We start from the raw sequence: 23,094 nt of genomic DNA on the forward strand, positions 1-23,094 counted from the left end.
CAAGATTCTGATAATGCCAACTATCAACTATTTACACCTTCTATTCCATTCCTCACTCATGACTATTATTTGTAGATAATGCGCCAACAAAAGAATGGGCTTATGAAATCTTGCTCATGTTCATACACAATGTACATAAACACACTGCCAAAGCCCTGACAATGTTTCCTAATTTACACTCATGTGCAGGCAGACTGGTGCAGTGCATTCTGGGATCAGAAAGTACTTGCTCTCAGCTGGTCTCTCCCAGTAAGATTGAAGGATCCTTTCTTTGGTCCTTCAGGGTGAAGAACCAGCTAGAGGTAAGGTGTGGGCGTTCAAGTGCCACACAGTACATTCAGGGGCAGGAGCATGCAAACTGCTACTTTTTAACCACAAATGACTAAACCAATGCAATTAGCATGTCGATAAACATCCTCAAACTGGGATTTCATGAGTCATAAAAATAGTAGAACACAAAGTGTTCCAGACAGAAACCTTTCTGCCTGCCAGACAGCTTTTACAGCAACCACACAACTGATACTCATTCATTTTATTTAGAACAATGAAACAAGTGCACCTAGGGTTCTTTTTCATGAGTAATCTTCATAACAACTTTCTGACAAGTTAAAGCTTTTTTAATGCTCATCTGTGGAATACGCCAAGTATTAGTACTCCCTTTAGAGTAACCTGATCTTTTTAAGTCTCATTTATATAGTTTTCAGCAGTATAGCCAATATCTTTCATCCACTCATAAGGTACATTTTAGGGAAGGCTACACAGTATACAATTTTTAAAGGCTGCCAACAGAAAATTCAATTCAAATCATTTCAACTACTTCATTTTTTTGTAGGATGCAGGGCTTTTTTTGAAGGAGGGGAAGGAGGAGTCTGGGCAAAGAACAATGACAACATGCTTACAATACAATATGCCACAAAAGTGTTTTGATTCAATAAAAACCAAAACGAACAGTCATTCATCAAAAATCCCCACAACAAACTTCAATAACTACTTCATTAACATGGTGTGAAACAGGTCTCACCATTTCGTGGCCAATAAGATTGCACAGCCATTTAAGCTGATGCAGTGCAATATCGTGAGTCTTACTTAATCATGTGCAGTGTGCAGTTTACTTAAGCTGTAACTAAAAAGGTCTCAAGTTGTCCCCTAAAGGGTGTACATTAGTGTAACAGAAAGTGCCACTCCATTCTCACCAGACAGAAGTAAAGACTGGCATTCAGCCAACAGATCTAATGTGATGCCTTTGACTGTCTTGCTGATAGGAGCAAATAATTGATGGAATACTTTGTCGCCCCCTGCAGACAAAAAAGAAAACATACAAAAAACACAAATGTTGGGTGATTTACCATAAACCTTTAAGGTGAATTTTACGTGATACGTAACCAAAATAACTGGAGTGCACATGCAAACAGCTCAAGGTATGAGACATTCAGACGTAAGCAGAACCTGGACTACCGACAAGAGAAAGACAGTCGAACATTTCCGATCAACACCACAGCTGTCACACAAGGTATGAAATGCATTTACAAAGAGCAAACGGCAAATGGCTGATCCCGGAGAGTTTAACACTGAACAAAGCGCACGGAGTCACATTCTTTTTGGTGCCGAGAAAACAAGGATGCCGCAGCAGTGATTTAATAAATCAAGCAGAGATTATGTGGCGGGCAACTTGCCACACAAGAGCAGGGCACAATACGTACAGCCCACATTTCGGATGCTTTGTGTCTGCGCAAGCTCAAATGGCAGAACAGAACGTTAGCTAAATGCGAGCGAGGGGAGCAATCGCGTGTAAAGAAACTAGGTTTTATCCTTTCGCCATTTCATCTGGCTTCTGCAGTACACTTTGTCCTAAGGCACACGCTGTAACACGTATTTATGTGTCCATACGCACCGCCGAGTTCTTTGCGGCTGGAACGAACCCGTATGCTAGAGAAGAGCGAGGCAACGCATCACTTATCGACACATTGTGCTCTGCACAGGGAATGTACTAAACTGATCAAATACAGTGGAAAGCTGTAGGATTACTCCCTGCACTTACATTGCCATCTAACAGCAAACGGAGAGGGACAGAGTGAGGGAGTTAAAATGGGACCTCGACATGCGGCATTGTTGCGTATAAATGTTTTGCAATCCCCAGACAGGCAAGGTTGTACGCCAAAGGCGTTGTTATTCTGCCTCTGTGTTTTTAACGTCGCTCTAAGGGAGGAGAACTTGTCGTCATTCAGTGCAGGATCTCATGGAATTTGCAAACACATAGAAAAAAAACATTGAAGCCACAAGGCCCTTAATGGATCTGTTTAACCACTGCATGAAAGCAGCTGACTTTCCCACCACAATCTTCCCAGGTACACACCGAGTCTTCTCAGTCACAAAGAGCACATCAATCACCTTGTGACATCTCAGCTCTGAGCACTGAACGAATAATAACCGTCTTGACTCTAGCTGCTACAAACCGTTGCACGCATCCCCCAGTTTCCCACAAACCCGGTGTTAATACTTTCCAAAATCCCGTGTTGAGCACTTATTAGAGAGCCAAGTGCAAAAAATGCTCAAGAGAGAAGAGCAGGGGGAGCAGAGGAGTCTGGCAGTCTGGCCTGGCTCGTCATCGCCTCCTGGTGGAGCCGGTGGAGCCCCCTGTGGCACGGTTGACGCTCTTGCTCATCTGGGGGAAGTGCACGGTGGGAGTCCGAGCGGTGGGGCCGTACAGGCCCAAGTTCCTGGCGGCGGCCGACTTCCGGGGGGGCTTGACGATGGGGAAGGGGGAGAAGGCGTGCTGGGACCTGGAGGGGCCCACCGGGGTGGTGGGGGTGGAGGAGGTGGAGGTGGAGGTGCAGGTGGAGGCGGAGCGGGTTCGCCGGAGGGAAGCGCCGCTCTCCGAGCTGGAGGAGTCGGACTCCTTGCGGCGGCAGGGCGGGGGAGGAGGAGGCAGCGCCGGGGCGGAGGAGTCAGGTTCAGGTGTCGTCTCCTTCTCCGTGAGCGAGGACGCTTCTGAACCAGAATCCAGCTCCAGGGAGGCCATCTGCTCCTGCACCCAGCCCACTCCCTCCTCCACCTCCTCCACCTCAGCGGACTGAGTGTCCTGCAACTCCACGCTGTTCTGCTCTAGCTCCTCTTCCTCCTCCATCCCTCCCTTCTCTTCCTGCTCCTCTTCTTCCTCCTCTGTCTCCTCTTCCCCCTCCTCCGCCTCCTCTCCCCCCTCCGCCTTCCCCGTCACCTCCACCTGCACCGTCTCCACCTGCAGGTCCTTCTCGCTCTTCTCTGCCGGCCCCGCCTCCTCGATGAGCTCCACCGTGTCGCAGTAGCCCAGCTGTGCCCGCGCCCGCGCCACGTTCTTCCGGTGCGTGCGGACGTGGGCGCGCCAGGGCGAGTTCAGCCTGCTCCGAGCGGCGTCCGGCTGGGCCGGGCCGGACCGTGCCTGGGGGAGCGGGGCGGCGTGAGCGCCCAGGGCTTGGACCACGCTGTTCCGGGAGCCCCTCTGCACCGCCTTTAATTTCTTCCCCAGGAGGAGGTGGTTCACCACTGGGGACGGGTGGAGCTGGGAGGCCAGGAGGCTGGTGGCCGGGCATTTATCTGAAAGGAGACAGAGAATCACCCCACATTCATTAACTCTAGCGAGCCTGAGCGGTTAACAGCTGGCAGCCCCTCAACCGAGAGCAGAATCAGGATAGAGTGTCCCCATTTCTGAAAGAGGAGGAAAGCCAGGCCAGTGAGGTCAGAGGTGAAGGTCTCTAATATGCCATAAGCCCGAGTTCATTCATCATGCTCTGTTACACACTGTTATATAGAAGTTGTTAAATAAGTCTTTCAGCATCAATCAAAAGGCACTTTAAAAGAGCTATAGCATATGAGAGGTTGGAAATGGGATTGTTCATTCGGGAACTGAGTGACAGTGAAAACACTGAGCTATGAATCTAATGTTGACACATTTTTAATTTGTTATACAAGTTTCTGTTTCCAGACAGAAGCAAGCAGGCGCCGCAGATGAGAGGAATTCCTCGCATCCCAGAACAGAGCAGCCCAAGCAGCCCCCCATCAATCCCCCCAATACAGCCCGCAATCCTCCTTAATCCCACCCGGCCTCCTCAGACATGGGACTGTACCATGACTCTGCTGGTCCATGGGATCAGAGGGGATCCCAGTAGCGCTGGCTACTTCTGACCCTGAAGGAGAAACGGGATATTCTGGGACTGATAACCAACAGTACACACACGTACGATTCCTGACACAATGCTTATGCGTACACACCATCATTTTCATTGTTTTCAATAAATTTATTTCTAATTTATTTTACCCAAAACTTGAACCCAGTGTGTAGAGAAAATAATACACATTTAGATTTCGATAAATGATTAATGTAACAGCACTGTACCAGGACAAAGCACAAGATATCACCAGGTCTTTCTCAAGAGAGTGGTGGTCTTCAGAATGGCTTTGCCAATAACATTGTGTGCTCAATCGTTGCATGAACGATTTATATATTATTATGTTCCCTATGCACAGGGGGCCTATTTATGCATGTGAACCCTACCTATTTTCATGACATACAGTTTCAAACCAAGAAAACTCTGAACACTTAAGATGACTGGCACGGCAGCGGTGACATCACCCCGAAGCGAGCGTTTCCGCGGTACCTGTGTGGATGTAGACCAGGCTGGCCTGCTGCTGCTGCCGCCTCTTGATGCGGGAGTACTGCTTCTTCAGGGCGCTGATGTCCGTGCTCATGCGCTCCATCATCATGCTGTTGATGGCGGCCTGGTGCTCGGCCCGCCCCGTCCCCACGGCACCGGGGCTCAGCTCCGCGATGTTGCTGCTCCGCAGGCTCTGCTCCCCGCGCTGATCTGCAAGGGGGGGGGAGGGAGCGAGGGACAGAGAGCAGGAAGGGGTGAGAGAGGAAAAAACAGGGAGATGGAGAGCAAAAGAGAATTGAGAAGGAGAATGGCAGATGAGAAACAATATGAGATGCACTTAATGCTGATTTTGTTCGCCAAAAAATGTATACAAAAAATGTGAAATGTATATAAAGCTCGATGTTAATGATAACATCTTGACTAATAATAAAAGCTCAAACTCTTAAATTTCCATTAATTTCTTCCGAGGGCTGTAATTAAAGAAGGTCCTCAATTTGGCCCCTTTTTAAAAAAAATGATATTCCCAAAAAAATTAAGTACATCTGAAACTGTGGAAGGATAAGAGCATCCCCAGGAGATTTGAGTTGCAATTAATGTGACCCTGCAAAATGAATATTGTCTTTGAATACTGCTCCAGTAAAGGGGTTTCTGCACACAAGCACATAGATGCACACCAAGAGTAGATCTGAACACTGAATCACTCTTTATCTGACCCCACTGCAGAAAACTTTCCTGGTGTTAGTGGCAATAGGAGAGGTGAATCAAAATAAGTAACCATGACAACAGCACAAAATAAAAGATAGACTCCTCCCTAAGGTTACCAAAGGATTTTGTCTCAAGTCACTTGATTTCAGAGCTTTTGTGATGAAAATTACTCCTTACTTACATCTTTCCAGATAACATTTAATCTTGAATTTCATGGGGGGAAAACCCCATCTTGTCCATTAATCGTCATCAGTGCCATGAAACATTAATTATGCCTCTAAAGCAGTGCCTAATGGCAACTTGAGACCGGCACTTCCTGTTCCGCAGGAGAGTGAAAGAGCAGGATATTGGGCTGGGAGTGTCCCCATACAGAGGATGTGGGCCTACGATAGGACCACAACCAAGGAACACAACTGTGTGCACACACACAAGCGCGCACACACACCACACACACACACCATCTAGGAACGGTATAACTTCTAGCAGGAGCAACTGCCAGAGAGGCAGTAGCAGATTCTCAAGAAGGCTGCTCACAGAAGTGGGACATATTGGACACACGCCTCTTGCCATGCATCAACTTCTCTTTTCCTCACAGTTTATGTTTCCCAAGTGACAATATTCCTTGGCAAGCTAGCACAGCTGCAGTGCTTGCAGAATACACAATGAAGAGGGTATTGCCAAAGATTTCTTTCAGAGGCATGCATCTTGCATATTTATGCCTACTTCACCTTCCATTTTAAATTGGCAGTCTGAATCTCCTTTAGACCAATCCTCACTGATATAAAGTGACAATGAGCTACATCCCCAGCATGTGAGCAGTTCATTGCTCACAACTGGTGAATCTCAGCTGATGAATTTTCAACTGTCAAAGCTTTAAACAAACCATAGGGTGCTTTTTTCACTAATTTATGTCACTCTGGATAACAGCGTCTGCTAAGTGCTTGCAAATATAATTTCACTGGTTTCAACTAGCTTGTAGGCATGGGGTAAGTGAAAGATGACAGACAGAGGGTCAGTGAGGAGGCTCATGACGGACGCACTGTACCGTACCTTTCAGGTGCTTCTGGTACCTCTGCAGCTCTGGGGCCAGGAGCCCACCAATGGGGCCCAGGCATCCCAAGGCGCTGACCAAGGAGTCTTCATCATCCATGTCCACCTCCTCGTCACTGTCCCGTCCACGACCCCCCTGACTGTTAAAAATACACAACCCGTCAAAGGTCAGAATACACAAAATAAACACTCAGGTACAGTCAGAGCTGGTTTTACTTCCACATCCACATGTAGAGTCAGAGTGGGCTCTACTTCCTTTCTGGCTGTACATAGCACAGGGCACATATGGTTATACTTCCTGTTTGACTGTTCAAACACGAAAAAGGCACAGCTGGAGACACAGCGGACCCAGTGGAGTCACCTGGGGTCAGCTTTTACTACTCCCAGTCCTGGTTTGAATTTGCATTATAGCACTGTAGAGGTTATGAGGCTAATCTGGTATGTCACACCACAGACTTTTAAATTATGTTCACTGCCTCTTTGCTCTGCACTCAATGTTAGAGGGATGGATTTGGGATGCTATCCCTGAGGTGTGACTGCCAAGCTGCTTGACAGACTAAACTGTCTCCAATACAATCATGTACTTTGGGTCCCCCACAGATTTGATATCTATAATCTATATAAGCACCTATGGGAAACAAAAAAATACATATAAATCTATTGATTCAACAGTGTTTAATTCAACTAACTGAAATCCTACTTGTCGACATGTGAAGGGGAATTCCCAACCACTAAGACTCATAGGTACATTTTCTGTAATCTGTAAAATTACATTGACATTTCATTATTCTAGCTAAATTCTACTACATATATATGCTGTATACTAAAGCATAACACTATAGTACTCACTCTTTCCTCAAATGATAGCATGCTAGTTTGAGATGTATGTATATAACATAGCACAGTAAATAATAAAATCGTAAAATATAAGGTACATTTTATAATTAGGAAATAGCTATTAACCAATTAAATACACTGACAAATTCTAGAAAATAGAACCTAGTAACACTGTAAATAGTGTCTTCCTTCAATAGCTCAATGTTCACTGCAAAAGCACAATTATACATCTGCTTGCATGCCCAAATGGTCATGCAAGCAGATGTATAATTTTTTTTCCCTTCATGATAGTGTGTTACAACTATCTGTAAATACACAAGTGTTCTAGTCAAATTACCGCTTTATCTGCCAGTGCCAGAGAAGCCGGTCTCAGATTAGGCAATATTTGCATGCGAAACCTGATCTCCAGCACACAGTCCCTCAAAAACAAAGGACGAGGTCTATTCATGGCACAGGCGTTTAAAAATACACTAAAGCGTCAGATAGAATCAAAAGTAAAGTAAACCTCAAAATGAGCAGTGTGTGTACATTTCAGACAGGGAGTGCAATGCAGACACATTAGCATACTGAAACAAGGTTTCGCGTGACGGGTGTTTGCTTGCCTGGAGCACGGCTTGACGGGGGCGGGGAATGGGGTGATGTTGTACGTGTACTTCTCCCTCAGCTCGGCCAGCTGAGGGAATGGGAAGGGAGCCATGGAGTACAAAGTCTGCTCCAGAACAAAAGAGGAACCCAAATACAGAACCCGCGTCAGGAAGCACAGGAGACGCAAGGCAGGGCATCACAACTGAGAAGTACACTTCATACGTAGTTATCAATGTTCCATAAACCGGAGGCATTGGGCAAAATTCATGCAACATATTGTCCTTAACTTGGACGAATGATTCAATTCAATTTTTTATTTACTTCACCAATACAGTTTGGCAAGTACACAAATCACAAAAACTAAAATCCAAAACTGTATTTAAAGGCCCAGGAAACTGGATTCAAATTGCAGTTATATTCCCCTAGAAGTGACTATTGATTGTTCTTAATATTTCATTCAAGTTTTTAATCCAGTTATAACCATTAAATTGCAATAGACACTATTAGATTATAGTAACTTGTTCAGCAGACAAGACAGGATGGGTGTGTATCCTGTGCTCATTAACATTCATATCCGTAAGACATGTCATATGTAAACCATTTCTCGTTGCTAGATTAGACCGGGTTAGAGCAGTCTCATGAAGTGACATTACACCACCAGACCAAACAAAAGAAAGCAATATAAACCAGGCTTTACCATTGTATAGGTAAACCTGAAGATCATTCAGTGTGTAATAACGTTGTAACACTAAGCTACTGTACACTATCATTAGACTCTGCATCAGCCTGAAAATGCAAACATTACACCAGAATAAAGAAAGTCTTTGATTCCACATGCATAAGCTTGAAAACGATTTAATTATCGCTAGATAACGGTAGGCCTACCACTGCATGTCTCTCCTGTGAAAAGTTCTGGGCAAAACTGATCACTCCAAATACTAGCTGTACGGGTTGTTGCAATATTACAATGACCATGGTTATAACCCATTTATCACGTCTTATCATTTTTGGGAAAACAAAAAACATTGCCTTCTCTTCATCCAGAGATGGGGCAATGCTTAGGACTTTTAAACTTGTCTTGTCCACATAAAACAGTCAATTCAGCACAGGCCTTCATATGTTTTCTTTTGTTTGTTTTTTTGCAAGAACCACTTTAAAGTACTTCTGAGCCGTTTGCAAATGCGAAAAGTATTAAAACAACACAGAATTCACAGATTTCAGTGTTCACTGCATCAATGACATATTTGATGCTCAATGTAGGTACAGTTGACACAAGTGTCCGTTATACCTGAAACAGGTACAGAAGAACAGGCGTTCATTACACACCATGCTCTGTTTCCAACAGCTGTCTAGCATAGCATCAACATTGAGAAGAATATGACTAATCAGTATGGGTATCACATTTTAAAAGTGCTTACAAGCTTTAGCTTGAGCAGGGGTGGTATTCATATTTCTATGAATACTTTTACAAATAGGCAGTTATGTGGTTTTCCAAAACCTGCTAAAGCTATATGCATTGTGCATGATTCTGGCAAACTTGCTCCATGATAGTGAGTCACAGCAGCCATGATGCGAACAAGTTACAACACTGAAAATAGTGTTTCAAAATGATGTTGCTGTCAGTTAAATACAAAAAGAAATTCCTGTGAGCTACAAGTGACAAGCATAGAGGCTGTCCAGTGCTATGGAGTATTTGAGAGCCCACATCAATGCACAGGTTTTGGACTCACCTGCATGAGCTCATTAGAGTCGATCAGATCATGCTCCAGCATCTCCTGGGTCAGGCAGCCCATGGTACTGTAGAACTCATCCGCACTCTGACAGTACTCAATCCGTCTGTGAGAGAGAGAGAGAGAGAGAGAGAGAGAGAGAGAGAGAGAGAGAGAGAGAGAAAACATGTTATAGATATATTCTGCAACATTCTCAGTTCCATTCTTGACAGTGACAGTCTCCACACACAGTACATTGAGCCATATGTCTGTGGTTGCCATGGCGACCGAACACGTGCCCGAGACAGAATCCCCATCTTTCACAATCCTGATCGCATTAAAGCGCACAAACAAGCAGGCTGGAAATACACAATCACGGACACAACATGCACATTTACAAACTCCAGGTCTTCTGACGTATCTGTTCTCTGGCTGTATTAACTGCAAAAATCTTTTCCCAGGCCCACTCTTCTCTCTCCATTCCATTCACTCAAAATCAATTTTACAGTGTTTTATTGCTAATGTAGCAGAGCACCTCCAACACAGATGCTCCCTAGACTGCTCAACCCAGCCACATCCAAAAAGAGGCTATAAATCACATAAAGAGCACTTTTGTACTGCGGTATGGAGAAGGAGTTATTACTTAAGGCACTTTTGCTTCTTCTCTGTCTCAGCAGGGCTATAACCGGAGCAATATCACAGCCTCAAAAGGAAAGTACTTTTTTTTTTGTTATTATACGAAGAAAGAGACATTTGTTTCACGTTCAGAGAGATAAGGAGACTAATTAGACTGCCTGCTGTTGGTTTGGGTGTGAAACTGGTCCACTCACTCTCCCAACTTAGACCAGATGGCCAGGGCGACCCTCAGCAGGACTTCTGACCCCTCAAAGAAGACGGAGTCCCAGATCTTGAGCACGGTGTGGTGGGGCAGGCAAGTGGCAAACATGGTGAGGAACCACTGCATGGTGAACACGTTGGTGAGAGGGGGCTCGTAGCTACCTGCATGCACAGGTGACACACAGAAAAGGGCACAAGAAGTCATTTACTTCTTCCAGTTACCGATCATTGTCTTTACGCCACACTATATAAAGAGATCAATATCACAAATGTTTGACAGACTCCATCATGTTGAAAATGGAAAATGGGAGGACTGGCACACACCCCCACCCTCTCGATTGGCCGCCTTCTGCAGGTTGTGCAGGTGCTGGGACAGCTCCGGCAGCTTCAGCCTCAGCAGGTCTCTAAAGACCGCCATATCCACCGACAGCGCGCGCAGGTTGTTGGCAAAGTAGCTGTCAGGAAGCACCTTGTCAATCAGGTAAATCATCACCTGCATGGACACATAAATATAGATAACAGGTACACAAGATTGCCATCGGCAGTTAACACCACTTCACTGATGAATACGGTAGCTATGGCAAGATACAGGAGACTACATGAGACTGGACGAAGAAAAATGTACCTTGAGTGCATCCCCTTCATTTCCCTCAGTAACTTCCAAAATGAGGGCAGCCAGCACATTGAAGCCCTGGCAGTAACCCACAGCCTTGTTCCAACGGGCATATGCCAACAGCACCCGCTTCAGCACCACTCGGTCTTGCTCCCCCTCTTGGCCGCAGTAAGAACTACAGCCTGTCCTGTGCAGGTCCTGAAAGAAAATAAAAAATAAAACTAAAATGATTATGTATATAGGGGCAATTCAGCACCTATCCTCAGTCACAGATTGGTGGACATGATTCACACCCTACTGTCAGACGGCATCTACTAGCGCAGTCCCGACCTCTCTTCCATGTCTCCCATCACCATGGCAGCAAAAGGATTGGGTGTCCAGGCAGAACACCAGACAGCACAGAATGGGAGAGGCCTGGACTTGGCCCAGTTGGGAAAAACACACAAATCCTGACTCACTGTGTGCCGAGGCATGAGGATGGGGCAGAAAAAAAACGGATATATTTTCCATTATTCACTTACTGTTGACACAGCGCCAAGAGTAAACATCCTGCCACCGTTCCTCCATTATCCACACACTCTGAAGCAGGGCTGAGCGCTTTCCCCACACTCTGCGATAGGTCGCCTCAAGCTGCTCACATCAAATGTGCTCTTTTGCTGTGATCTCAACAGATAATAACCCTAATCATACAGTATAGCAAGTAATACTGTGCATTTCTAGAAGAGGATATTGCACGCCCCTAGATAAAGATGGTTACAGAAAGATTCAACAGACTGATGATATGATATTACAGCAGGATTGGACATGCCATCTGATACTGTACCTTGACAATCTGGATTCCCAGAGAATCATCATCAGGATTGCTACGGTCATTGAAAGCAAATCTCAAGGTCTTCTCCCAGTCTATAGAGATGCTGTGAAGGTATTGGTCAGCCAAAGTCAACCATACCTGCAGACATAAAACATTAGAGTCAATGGGCATAACTGAAAACCATATCGTCCTCTCATTAAACACTTTCACCACAAGAAATCTTTTTCCATTTCTTAATTTTATAGGAATCCTTCTACATTTTTTCAGTGCACCCTTTTACTTTGACTGTTGTAATTTTTACTGTAATGTATAAATATAGTACATTCAAATAGGTTAAATATAAGCACTAGTACTACATAAAAGTATAAGTAAGTCTTATAGGATGTAGGAGTGTAGCAAATGGCTAGAAATCAAGTGCACAACTAGCATAGACAGCTTATTGTGATGAAGTCAGCTAACCTGACCATGTATAACTAGCACTGCATCGACACATAGAGTAGGGGGTCCCTAGAGGGGTACAAGGCTGACCTACCCTCTTCCTCCACTCTTTGGGGATGCCAGTGGGAAGCCTGGCCACTGCTTTGAGGGCATCGTACCACTGTGCAGCAAAAGCAAGGCAACAAACACAAGGGCTCAATTAACACAGTTTAGACAAGAGCTGTTTATCATGTCGTCTGGATCAAATTTCCACAAAATGGCTTTCGACACACAGTGCCCTCCCAAAGTATGGTAAGGGTAGAGTGAATTTTTCTTTTTTTTTTTTTTTGCTATATACTTAAGGCATTTGTATTTGAGTGAATACAAGACAAGAAAAGAGAAGATAAGAAGATTGGTATGCAGGGAGGTCACAGACCGGGCTTCATTTTTGGAGATTAGGGACACTAGATACTGCATGTACTGTCCTTTTCAGGAGACCTTAGGAATTTTAAAGGGTGTTTAATATTTGTTAAAGAAATTATTTGTACTCATTAACGTGTTTGACCTTTTAAGGTAGTTCAGTGTTTAATGTTAAATGTGTTCAGCAAATTTGCTTGCTGTGTTGACATAGCCTCATCTTCTGCATGCTCCAATAGATTAATGGAAAAGAAACAGCCACCTTGTCACAGGCATTTATAAACACACTACAGATTGGTCTGTATGGTAGGCTATTTGCTTTGTAAAAGCTTACCTGGGTGTTAAGAAACAAACAAAATTATCTTTTCTCATCAATTTGGATGTGACCACAAAGTTGCTTGTGCGTTAGTTCAGTCTTTTTTTATTAATAAAGCACCATGCCTCATAATCTGAGGATGTGGCTGGTCTCACGTTACCAGAGGAAATGCGTTTCCTTGGTTCACATTAGTATGTGCAGAAAACATCTCCATACGCACATTTCAGTGTTCTTTTCATTGACCGTTACAATTATTGCGCCCATCTGTTACAGCTATACCAACTAGGTCATATGAACGTAACATTGACTGCTGTTACTTTGGTTTAAATTATATCTGACTCAATTAAGTTATGAATGTAATTGACACGGCTACTGACTACTGACATGTCAAAGCTGTTTGAAGAAAAATTCCATAGTGCTAGGTGAAATATTTCCTGAGTAAATGAGCAAAGTCCCAAAACTGCTACATTAACAGTGATTCTCCCCTCTGTGTTGTAAAATGGTAAAACATACAGTATATGCATGTAAATACCATGAAATAAAAGCCAATCATCTGTACATTTGTCAAATATCCACCATTTGACTTCAAATCCAAATGCCTTAAGTATATAGCAAATATAACTAATTTCACTCTCCCATTGGCATACTTTCAGAGGGCACTGCATAGCCACATTAAAGCATCCCCCTACATCTGATGGGCTATACAATGCCTTGCCAGTTTGATTCCCAAAGTGTTCACTGTGTCTCTGTGTGACCGGGCTTGTTAAATAAAAATGTGATGTAAGAAGTGTATGTAAAGGACATAAAAAACTTTTGAGGAACATAAAACATACAGCTGGATGCAACAATGAGTGTTTCCAGGCTGACAGGGAGGAACCACAACAGTGTTGGGAAGTGCTGCAACACATTCATTTGTGGCTTCGCTTTTGTGGGATATAAGCTTGGAGAGGCATTTTAGATGCGATTCATTATTGATGATGTTTAAGTAACATAATAGTACATATGCCTTATTGTCTAAAGTTCAAAAGTGACATCTGTGATATACACAGTGGCAGCCTGTGTATATTACTTTAGCAATTTTAAAGTGTATATTTTAGCTACATTATATGTTATGTTTTAAATGAAATGGATGAAATGTGATGTGTTCAGGTTAGTTCAGGTCCTTTTAACAAAATGGTGCAAAGAAAAAGGAGGCGATAATGTGATTTGTTGCTTTGAAAATGCAACTGTGAATTTTTTTTTTTACTTTATCTAGAGAAACATTTATAACTCACTTCTAGACAATAAATGGATATGTACTTAAAAGACCGTACTTACCTGCTGGAAACCATTTTTGCCCAGGGATGGTTCAAGAGTGAACTTCAATCTTGTGTCAACTCCTAGCGAGCAAAACATAGTTAGTACATGGCTCTATATACAAATACAGTAAATATGGCTCACTTTAAACAAGAACACCGATGTTTTTGAAACGATATGATATGGAAACACAAAACAAACAAGATATAAAGCGAAAACTGCAGCTAGCTGCTCTATACTGCCTATTGGATACAAACTCCAATATACTTGTGTCCTGATTCATTGTGAAATACACAAAGACGTATTTTTAGTTGGAGAAAATAAAAATGATAGAAAAAAGGAGAGCAAAATATCTCCTCTCGGTAAATTAGAAATGATCCGGAAGCCGAGCAGTTTGCTCTCATCAGGCCTTCTCGGTACAAAGTATGGTGACCTAATGCGCCCACAGAACACGTCAGACCATCGCCCTCCGATGTGTAAAACTCAGAGCTCTCATTTTTGTGATACAAAATAGTAAACCGACTCCAAGGACACCTTTATTTTATAGCCACGTCAGGAAAACCGAACGAACAAATAACACCAAGATATTAGACACCGGACTTCCGCGATATTTCTTTGGAGTCGCTGTCCCACGGAGCTTGGTGCTGATACCACAGTCACTCCTCTTATTACCACATCGATTTTCAAAACCTCTATAGGGTAAATGTAGCGGTGCAGCGGAAGACACAGTACAAGATATTCGAACTATTTTTGCACATATCACCGTCAGATCACAAATTAATCAACGTTGGATTCGTCATGATATTCTGAAGACACGACTGTTTCCCCCTGCGCATCAACACTGCGTCCACAAGAGCAGCCATTGCGAGTTCGCTCACTGGCTGTGATATTCTTTCCAAACCACATTCGGTTGATCTGTCCTCATTTTACTAATCTGTTCTAGGTATGGATAAACGCAATACAACCTGCTTCACTTTCAGCCATGTTTCGCTGTAGAATCCACGAAAATGCAGACCCAGTGTAACGTTGTGACCATGTTTACTTTTCGACCTTTTTTCCCTTTCCTACTCCCCGCATGGCTTGAAAGCATTAGCCTACACGATTATTATCTCTGGATCCCTCCTACTTCCCTTTTGAAAAGATTAAAGGAATTAAACACTTAACACATAACGTGTTTGTGTATAGTGTACATGGGAGTCTCAAAAACAGCAGGGAAAATAATTTAACAACAGACAGCTATAAGAAACTTACAAATTACAACAGGTTAGTAAGCAAGATTAAATCATGTTTAAAAGGAAACGTAAACGTGTGGATCTGAAAACGCTAAAAGTGCCACACCACACCATGACCAACACGTCAGCATTAACAGTCAATAAATAGCCCACCATTGCTATTTAGTATTTTTCCCGGATCTCTTTCTTTGGAGCAAAGATATTTGAGTCTATTCGATAACCAACAAATAACTAAAAGTCACTCCGATGAATGTGATGACTAGATGTCCCTGTCATAAATCACCTGGTTCGAGCGTGCACAGCAGTCGTGGGGCGCTCCTGGAGATGCAGTTCCGCTTCTTGAGGACATTACTGATGATGCTGCCAACCCCTCCGGCACTTTGCCGTTTAAGACAGATTCTCGACCTTTTAGAAGCAATAAACCTATCTTGCTTCATTGGGGAAAAAATCAGTGGTGCAAAAATCACCAAATATGTGCCGATTCCGTCATTAATTAAGGTTCTGTTATTTCCCACTGCCGTCAACCCTGTTAGTAGGATTTTGCTACTGTTCTGTTAAAGCTATTACATATCCCAGCTATACGTCCATGATCAGCTCCAGAATCGTTGAAAAAATTGTGGAAAAATAAAAAAAATATGAATCAATAGATTGGCTAACGCTCGAGTCCAAGGGTTCCAATCGAGTACATAACGTTTCTCACATCGACAGATTCTTTTTTTTTTTTCTATGAACCAAGGCGGATGTTTCCTCAAGTTATCAAATCAGAACAAACCCATCATAAGCCCATTCCACGTTAATATGCAGCTCGACCCCCGAAATCGAGGTGTGTCAACCACAACAAACGAAGATCCTTGTTTCCAGTGGAGCTTCAGCAATCTGCAATGCCGCTGCTGCAGCGGGATCCCATGGTGATCTCCCACACACACACCCACATACGCGGCGTCACGCGGGGTGATGCAGAAGGGTGGATGAGAGCACAGAGGACAAGAAACCGAAATAAGGGGTAAAGGGGAAATGAGGAGAGAATATAAACAGAGAAGACTAGTGAAGAGCGAATATCACGACTAAGAACGCAGGCAATATAACAGTCCGTCAAAATCAGGTTATAATTAAGGCGCCGTGATGGATTTTAATAAGCTCGCGCTTCCTTATTCAGAAAGCCATCTACTGGCACGAAAATCTGCCACTTTCAAGCCTAAAAAGGGAATGATGTCATCATCAGCCCAAGATGATAACGTATTCTTACAATCAGATATTCATTGCATTGTATAGAAGATAATAAAAAACAAGAATCAATTCATTTAATACTATATAAATGCACAATTACAGCCAAATTATGAAAAACATGTTACATATTTTGGTTAATTCTAGAAAAGCCATTTAGTGGCATGTTTTATTATATTAATTGTGAAGCTGAAAAACAAATTTGTCCTTCTACTGCAGTTGATCTGTGGAATTTGTAGCATACCAAATAAGTCCTATAAATCCCATGTTCAGAAGGTGCACATTAAATCAAGGTCTATTAGGTATTCTACCCCATCAAAGAAGGTGACCCCACTGAAGCCACAATTATGTTTGTTTATTTTACCCCCAATCTCATTGAAGAGCCAGAGCAGCTCAAGAGAAAACCCACAACCGATACATGAATGTCTAAATGGTGTTTTAAATTATTTTTGCATGCTAGATGGAACATTGAATCGAGAAGCAATAACCCTCACTAGACAGGAGCAGAGAGACAAATAATGCATGAACACGCTGACTGAACTGATTGTAAGCGAGAGGGATGTTGTTGCTGGCTCCTAATCTTTTCCCACAGGCATCACAGAGCACTTCTAAAGACTGCCAAGATAGGTGCTACCCCTGTCATTTATAGCCACAACATCAAGGAAAGGGCTACATGAGTGAAAAAGGAAATAAAGGAAGATATGAAAAGGAGCAGTTTCTGACAATTTTAGCTGCAGCAGAAAAGGGTGTCTATCCAACATTAATGTCAATGAGGACCTTGAATCAATTACTATTAATCTGAAGCCAGATATGAACTTGTTACATTCAATCAATTGCATTCAATGTCCTTTACTTGGCAAAAGGCTCAATTAGCAGCCCTGCCAGATTACATGAAAATTTAACTAATGAATGTAACCAGTAAAAAGAAGAAAATCATATTCATAATAATGTACAATAGATCCATCTAATGCACATATACAAGTAGTGGAATAAACAGAAATAAGTGTTTCAAATGTGAAGGGTTCCTATGGTTCCAGAATGGTGTGAGGAACATTTCTCGGGCATGGTTAATCTCGTCACCTAATGATAAAGCATTTCTTTGCTGCAGATGCTGACTGCCAAAATGGCAACTGTCCACAGACCATCAGAAGTTGCTCAGCGACTGAGGAGCATGACACTGATATTATTAAAGTCAAAGGCTTCCCGGTCCCCAGACCTGAACTCAACTGAGCATTTATGTGATATTCTTGAATGACACCTGGGTGAATTTATATCAATATAGGCATCCTTAACCCACTTCAAACGACTTCTACAGGATACAAAAATATATTTGAAAGGTCATCATGCAGTCACACTTCATCAGAATGGGTACTGGGCATGCCATACCTGCTGGTCTGTTGCCACAATGCTGCATGTTGACAAAGCAAAAAATATAATAAAAAATCAATGCAATTAATATAATCTCATATGAGCCCTCAGCAGAGGCCCACTAGGCTTCATGGCTACTGGACATTAAGAGTTAAGAGCGGTATGAACAACCAAGGGAATACATAGATCCAATTAATATTTGTATATTTAAACTGACATTATGTAAGAAAATTACAAATTGATGTGTATCTATAATTCTACATAATCCCACAAAAATGTTTTTTGTAAAACAAGTTAAAACAACATGCAATTCAGTGAACATGAACTGAGATGTTTATACGACTAGAATTTTAATTAAAATAATTAGAGCCCGCTGCAGAGGGCTGGTTTTCAAAGCTTTTTGAATAACTGAAATTGTGTTTAAAAGGACCTACACACACATTCAAGTTCAATAAGAAGGGAAAACTGAATATAAAGAATGCCAAACCACAGCATGGTGACTGTAAGTTGCTTTTACTTCAAAAAAAGAGAAAAGCATCTTCCATCTTTTCACATTCTTCCAGCAATTTCTGTTTGCACAGTAGTTATTAGGTGAAAGTATCAATAACACATGAAAAACAAGAGTGTATATTATTCTCCATATTACCTACGGAACACACGTGTTAAATTCTGGTTCTGACATCATTATTCAGATATATTATTCAGATAGGTCATTCAAGTTTGGTGGAATTTTACATGCATGATTAAATGTACAATGCAGTGACAGGAAATGCATTTCCTCGCAATTCCTCTGACCACTTATCTTTGAAAAACAATTACATTTAAATTTATATAGACTTTATAATATTGTATTGTACTTTATTCCAAATGAAGCAGGTTGTATATACATGCATGGTTGGATTCTGTGTCTTGGTTATTATATGTCATGTTGCTGCAATACACATTCCTGTAAATTTAAAGAAATAAGGTTTCTAGACTGAAACAGAAACATTTTGCAGTTCAACTAGCCAAAACCAGCCAAAATCCAGAGGAAACCCCTTACAGTGCTGAGAGTGCAGTCATATTTGCTGTTTGGTTATTGTTATGTAACAAGGAACGTACAAGCATCCTTTCTTACCTGCAATACCAACATTCAAGGAAGCAAAGTGTACAACACAGAAACCAACCATCTCTGCCTTATAATGGAAAGACAGAGATATCAAAGTTATCAATATTACAAGATAGCCCCACAGGACGATGTGGTACTGATGGGACAGTGTTGGTTAAAAACACAACCCACCTTCATTGCCCTCTCATTTATATAAAGATCGCAGTTACATTTAGGTTACTGTTACGCAAACTGAAACAAACAAATTCGGCCTACCAAAAAAATCTTGCATCATTAATGCTCATCAGACCTGATGGCTGACACAATGCTTTTCTGCTGAGGTGAATGTAATAAAATAACCCACATTTAATGATATGAGTTTCACGTTTCATAATGGGAAGTTTACCACAAAAGAGCCACATTAAGTTTGTTCATTACAGTTATTCACTTACTGTTTCATATGCATCTATTTTTTCCACACCATTAATTGTGCTGAACGTTAAATAATTGCGTCGGTATTGTTAGGAGGTCACCATTTTCGTATCAAGATGATCCCAGGACAACAAACTTAATTATGTACCGTGTAATGTATCATTTGTTCATATATTGAGTCATGTATAATTACCCAAATCTTCAACTGTATCCCTTAATTAAGTACAGTGCATGAGCCTAAATAAAAATGGTTTTCAAAACGCGTTTTAAAACAAGAATACTGACATTGAGAAATGTTTCTGCTGTAACAAGCAGAAATAAGGATCAAGGGGATCAAGAATGTCACAGCCTTCTAGCAATCGTCACAAAGTAACCTATCCACCCACTTCCTGTTGGATAAAACAAAGTCTAACCAGGCCCTCATTTAATCAGAGACATAAAATTTATAAAAGAAAGAATAAGACCTCTTGTACTCACGTCTTTTCTGGGACACTGCTTGCAAGCAAGCCGTCACAATGTCACAGTTCTTCTGTACTTTATTATACAAACGATCTTTTCTCTTGAGCTGGCGCACAAGCTTGGCAGACTGGATAGCAATGCGGTAGTTGACTTCCTGTATGATCCACTTCAGCTCCTCAGATTCTGATCAAAAAAATTAAAACCACATCTCTTTATTATTAGAGGAACATGCCACTAACAGGTCTTGGTACACACCTGAAAACACTGGTATCATCCAGAACCCACGAATAATGCTTGTTTATACAGGTTTTATTTATTTGCAATTTATTGGACTTTTATAAATGAGGTCAGATGCAAATGCACAATCACCTACTGAGTTCAACATTTATCAGATGTGTTGTTCTGGAGTTTTCCTAACTTTCCCTAATTTGCAAAACCCGTCCCTAGGTGTTTTGAATTTAAATAAAAGGTTTTAGGCCTACGTTTATGGACCAAAGAGGTATTTATTAGTCTCCTCTGACATTGAAAAACAGACATGAGCGAGGAGCATTTAAAAAATATACTCTACATGTGAAGGGGCCAATACTCCACAAAGCATCTGTAGATTATTACATGGTCTAAAAGACACATGGTTGTATTCTGCACATCATGCAAAGTGTAGTGTTTTTGGACAGTTGCAGATATTACAGTGTTATTTTTGGCTTGTAGTGCACTTGTTTTCCTACTGATTGTAAATACAATGCATTCATAAATTAACTTTTACACCACAATCTGTATTTGCCTTCCCAATGAGAGTTTGTTCATACATCCAATATGCTAAAATTTACATATTTTCTGTTATACTGCCCACAGTACTTGATGTTACTACAGAAAACATCAATTTGGCAGGAATTGTTTCTAGTGAGACAGCTGTCTTTGTTCTGAGGTAATTTCAACTAAGCTGATAATGACTTAATGAAGCACTTATACTAACTTCCTGCTCTTGTTTAAGTACAAGAAACAATGTCAGTTAAAAAAAAAAGGACAGACAAATACTTGGCCTGGTTGAATTAACTACAGATTAAGGGCTGGGCTACACAAAAGAAGATGCATTAGAAGATGCATACCAAGAACATTAAGCTAGTGAAAATAAATTCTTTCAAAATACAAAGGAGTAGTAGGCTAAATCTAACACTGTGACCAAATTCTCAAGCACCTGTCTGGTGATTTCATTTCTGATTATAACAAAGGGAAAATGTGAAGTATCATTAGATTGCAATACAAGCCTAAATATGTGTGTACTTCTGTTTAGGCTATATAAGGCTACACAACACCCTTACTATGATTAGGCAGGTCACCTCCATTCATACATGTTGGCTAGGCTTCATATAAACGTAAAATGAATCCAAAAAAATATTGCTTATCAACAAGTGACACTCTTCTTCAGTTTAAGGAAGGAATTGTTATTACTAATACTGTGATCGTAAGGGCAAGCACAGCATACAGTTTCTTTGAAAACGCACAAGATCAGTAATGTAGCTGACTAATAGTTTATTATAAGAGATCTGTACACGTCATGCATAGCAACCATCCACGTCGGTTGTCCAGCTGTTCAGTACACTTTAGTTCCACTGTATGATATCGGGAGTAAAATAAATAAGCGTATAAAATGGCGTTCACTTCTTTCAATTTAGTTTAGCTACATGTCACGGTATAAAAACAAATGAACATCTGCGTACCTTTTTGGGCGAGGTAGTTAATTTGAAGTCGTTTGGTGTGTTTCTCTTGCAGTTCTTGCAGGAAATTAGACCCCGTGTTGCTTCTCCCAAAAAATGCATCCGAACTGGATGCTTCGGTAGAACTGTCAAGGCTATCCACACTTTTTCTGTTGTTGCTGCTGTAGGTGTCATAGAGCTCAATGAGGAGACAGTCAACTATAGAGGCACGGGACATGGTTCTTGGTTCATCTTCCAAATAGTCACTGCCCACAGAAGCCACGCTTTTCCTGCAGTTTGCACTATCAGTGCCATTTGGGATCTGTGTGCAACTGGAAACAAGAGGTTTAGCTCCACTTACGCAGATGGTATTATTTTCCAAGTTCGTTATATCAGACAGGCCGCTTTTGCTTGCGGGAGCCCATTGATGAAACTCGGAGAACTCATCCGTATATGACGCACCTGAGTTCACAAAAACCCCGCTCTCCTCTTCAGAGCAGATGCCATCGTCACATATGTCTATTTCCAAAAGTTCGCCCTGTCCGAATTCTACCTGAGACGCCATTTTCCAGACAGTGTCCTGTTAAATGAATTTCTCATAGTTCGGGGCAGCCCTGTTAACTGGTCCGCTCACTTGAAACAACTGAGACATGCAGCGCACAGGTACACTGAATCGGAGATCTGCCTCTAAGGAGGCCGTAAGGAGGATCCGAAGTTCCGGGTGCATTCCATTCCACGGAGTAGGCTGAGCTAGCTGAGTTTGCCTGCTTGTTTCCTTCCTGGAACTGCACACGCTTCATAGGCCTATACGCCACTCCAGAAACGAAAACTACTGCTCGCTTTGGAAGTTTTAGTGCGCGATTCAAAGTTTTGCCCCACCTCCCAACAGGTGCACCCGTTACCACTGTGTTGAATATGGGTAACACGTATGCAGAGGCAAGCACTACCACGCTGCATAGGTAGCCTACATGCGGTGCCCTTGAATCGTTTCATCGGAAAATTGAACTATTTTTCTCATCCATGTCCACGTTAGTGCATGATCGGGCAGCCTAACGCTGACATTTTTATGTCAATGTTAACAGTTTAACGTTTTTTGGAAGTCTATGTAAATTGTTGTAATTAGGATTATAATTATGTACGTGACCTCGTTTTCAATTATCTGTCTGCTTTTGATCAGTAATGTGGTCAGGGAAATTTTTTCATGTTTTTTCCAGTATATTTTATTATCCCCAGTGGATTTTACGCATCAATCTTCCCTCTGCCAGATGCAGCTTATAAACTCAACTTCTCCCCAAACAGATAGTGTATTACACCTAGATATGGAGCAATAAAGATGTTGGTTTAAGCACAAAATAATATTATCATAGTCAGACAACT

At 42.0% G+C, this 23,094-nt stretch overlaps 1 protein-coding gene across 6 annotated transcripts; it reads right to left on the reverse strand.

Moving 5' to 3' along the window:
- Positions 1–517: 517 nt before the first annotated feature.
- Positions 518–22,665, reverse strand: tbc1d30 (TBC1 domain family, member 30). Of its 6 annotated transcripts, none has more exons than XM_064343298.1 (14): positions 21,742–22,665; positions 20,042–20,206; positions 14,243–14,304; positions 12,308–12,373; positions 11,788–11,913; positions 10,977–11,162; positions 10,682–10,844; positions 10,345–10,513; positions 9,536–9,641; positions 7,823–7,929; positions 6,384–6,523; positions 4,632–4,838; positions 4,101–4,160; positions 518–3,570 (listed from the first exon to the last, which is right to left on the reverse strand). In XM_064343298.1, exons 1-14 carry the CDS (start codon positions 22,280–22,282, stop codon positions 2,603–2,605), a joined length of 3,066 nt encoding a protein of 1,021 aa, XP_064199368.1. In that variant the 5' UTR covers positions 22,283–22,665; the 3' UTR covers positions 518–2,602. The 6 variants fall into 6 exon arrangements, with proteins under 6 accessions (XP_064199368.1, XP_064199370.1, XP_064199367.1 ...); XM_064343300.1 differs by having other exon boundaries at positions 7,832–7,929; positions 10,676–10,844; positions 21,742–22,663; XM_064343297.1 differs by having other exon boundaries at positions 10,676–10,844; positions 21,742–22,661.
- Positions 22,666–23,094: the final 429 nt, after the last annotated feature.

This window comes from Anguilla rostrata, chromosome 7 (genome assembly GCF_018555375.3).
Source record: "Anguilla rostrata isolate EN2019 chromosome 7, ASM1855537v3, whole genome shotgun sequence".
NCBI classification, from domain to species: Eukaryota; Metazoa; Chordata; class Actinopteri; order Anguilliformes; family Anguillidae; genus Anguilla; species Anguilla rostrata.

Coding starts and splice junctions, on each gene's coding strand:
- tbc1d30 (XM_064343297.1), bottom strand. CDS start 22,282: ATGGCGTCTCAGGTAGAATTCGGACAGGGCGAACTTTTGGAAATAGAC. Junction 11,914..12,307: donor CCAAAGAGTGGAGGAAGAGG/GTAGGTCAGCCT, acceptor TTATGTCTGCAG/GTATGGTTGACTTTGGCTGA. Junction 9,642..10,344: donor ATCTGGTCTAAGTTGGGAGA/GTGAGTGGACCA, acceptor TCTCTCTCACAG/ACGGATTGAGTACTGTCAGA.